The sequence below is a fragment of the Poecilia reticulata genome, unplaced genomic scaffold, assembly GCF_000633615.1.
Source record: "Poecilia reticulata strain Guanapo unplaced genomic scaffold, Guppy_female_1.0+MT scaffold_224, whole genome shotgun sequence".
Taxonomy (NCBI): Eukaryota; Metazoa; Chordata; class Actinopteri; order Cyprinodontiformes; family Poeciliidae; genus Poecilia; species Poecilia reticulata.
Window position 1 is genome coordinate 292,599 of NW_007615025.1, and position 1,416 is coordinate 294,014.

Below are 1,416 nucleotides of genomic sequence, written 5' to 3' on the forward strand. Positions count from 1 at the left end.
CAGAACATCTGCTCCACCTCCAGCTGCTGTGGTTCTGAGTCAAACCAACCTGTTCCCCTCCTGGCCTGTGGGGGCGCTGCACCAAGAACCACTGAGGGAAACGACAGTATAAGAACCACAGCAGCTGGAGACGGAGCAGATGATGAAGTTCTGGTTCCAATAGAACTGAGTCTACTGGACTTTCAGTTTCAAATCATGTTTAAAACTGTTGTTCTGATCTCCAGTGATGACCTCATCAATGACCTCATCAATGACCTCATCACTGAGCCACAGAACCAACAACGGTGGGTAATGATTTCCTCTTCATCTTAACTCCTGTTGGCATCAGAAACTCATGAAGTCCTGAAGCTTCATTGACTCATTTCTTGTCTTCTGGACTCGACCTGCTGAGTCGAGTCCAGAACAAAACGTTTTTCAGTCCAGAAAGTTCTTCACTGTCCAGACTGATGGTTCCTGTTTCCCTCCAGCTGCTCTGACTCTGAGTCCCAGCAGATCTCAGTTCTTTGAAGGAGAAAAGGTTTCTATGATCTGCTCTGCTGGATGGACTGTGAGGAGAAACACGACCACAGACACCAGGACTGAGTGTGAGGACTGGGGGGAACCAGCTGGTTCCTCCTGTGAGGTCAGTCACATCTTCCCATTAGACTCTGGTGTGTACTGGTGTGAGTCCACATCTGGATCCTCCCCCAGCAGCAGCAGCAGCATCCAGCTCTCTGTCTCTGGTAAGATCAGACTGTGGAGTTAGTGTTGCTGTGTGGAAATGGATGAAATGCTGTAGTTTGTCTCTGTGTTGAGGTGGATCAGTGATCCTGCAGAGTCCTGTCCTCCCTGTGATGGAGGGAGATGACGTCACTCTGAGCTGCAGAGCAAAGAGTCCAGCCCACAACCTCCCAGCTGCTTTCTATAAAGATGGCTCCTTCATTGGYRATGRRYCWTCAGGTCACATGACCCTCCTCCATGTCTCCAGCTCTGATGAAGGCCTCTACCAGTGCAGCATCAGCGGTCAGGATGGAGAGTCTCCATCCAGCTGGATCTCTGTGGAAGGTCTGGTAATCTGAAGCGTGGCGTCCCACAGGGTCGTGACCTCAACCCAAATTTCTTCTTCTGACCTTCTTTTAAGGTACTTTTGTGATTTCTTCCACCAGTCTCAAAACTTTAGAGGCTGGTTCCAGTCCCTCCCTGCCACACAGTGAAGTGTCCTTGAGCCTCATTTAAAGAGACGGTAGCATAAAGAGCTGCTGTTAGACGGAGCTCAGAACGAGTCAAAGAAGATCCTGAGGAATCAGCAGGAAGTCAGACCAGAGCATGACACTTCCACTTCCTGTAGAGCACAGCTGGATGGTTTAGAGGAGAACAGGAAGGGCTTAGCATGATGTGATAGCATGATGTGTTAGCATGGTTTGTTAGCATGATGTG

General features: G+C 49.5%; 1 protein-coding gene across 1 annotated transcript in view; it reads left to right on the forward strand.

Annotated features, from left to right (window-relative positions):
* Positions 1–178: 178 nt before the first annotated feature.
* Positions 179–1,416, forward strand: part of LOC103460301 (Fc receptor-like protein 3) — a 2,918-nt gene continuing 1,680 nt past the window's right edge. Inside the window, exons 1-3 of the mRNA XM_008402403.2 lie at positions 179–284; positions 468–722; positions 796–1,044. Coding sequence (XP_008400625.1) covers positions 227–284; positions 468–722; positions 796–1,044 — 562 coding nt within the window. The 5' untranslated portion in view covers positions 179–226. The remainder of the gene's footprint in view (positions 285–467; positions 723–795; positions 1,045–1,416) is intronic.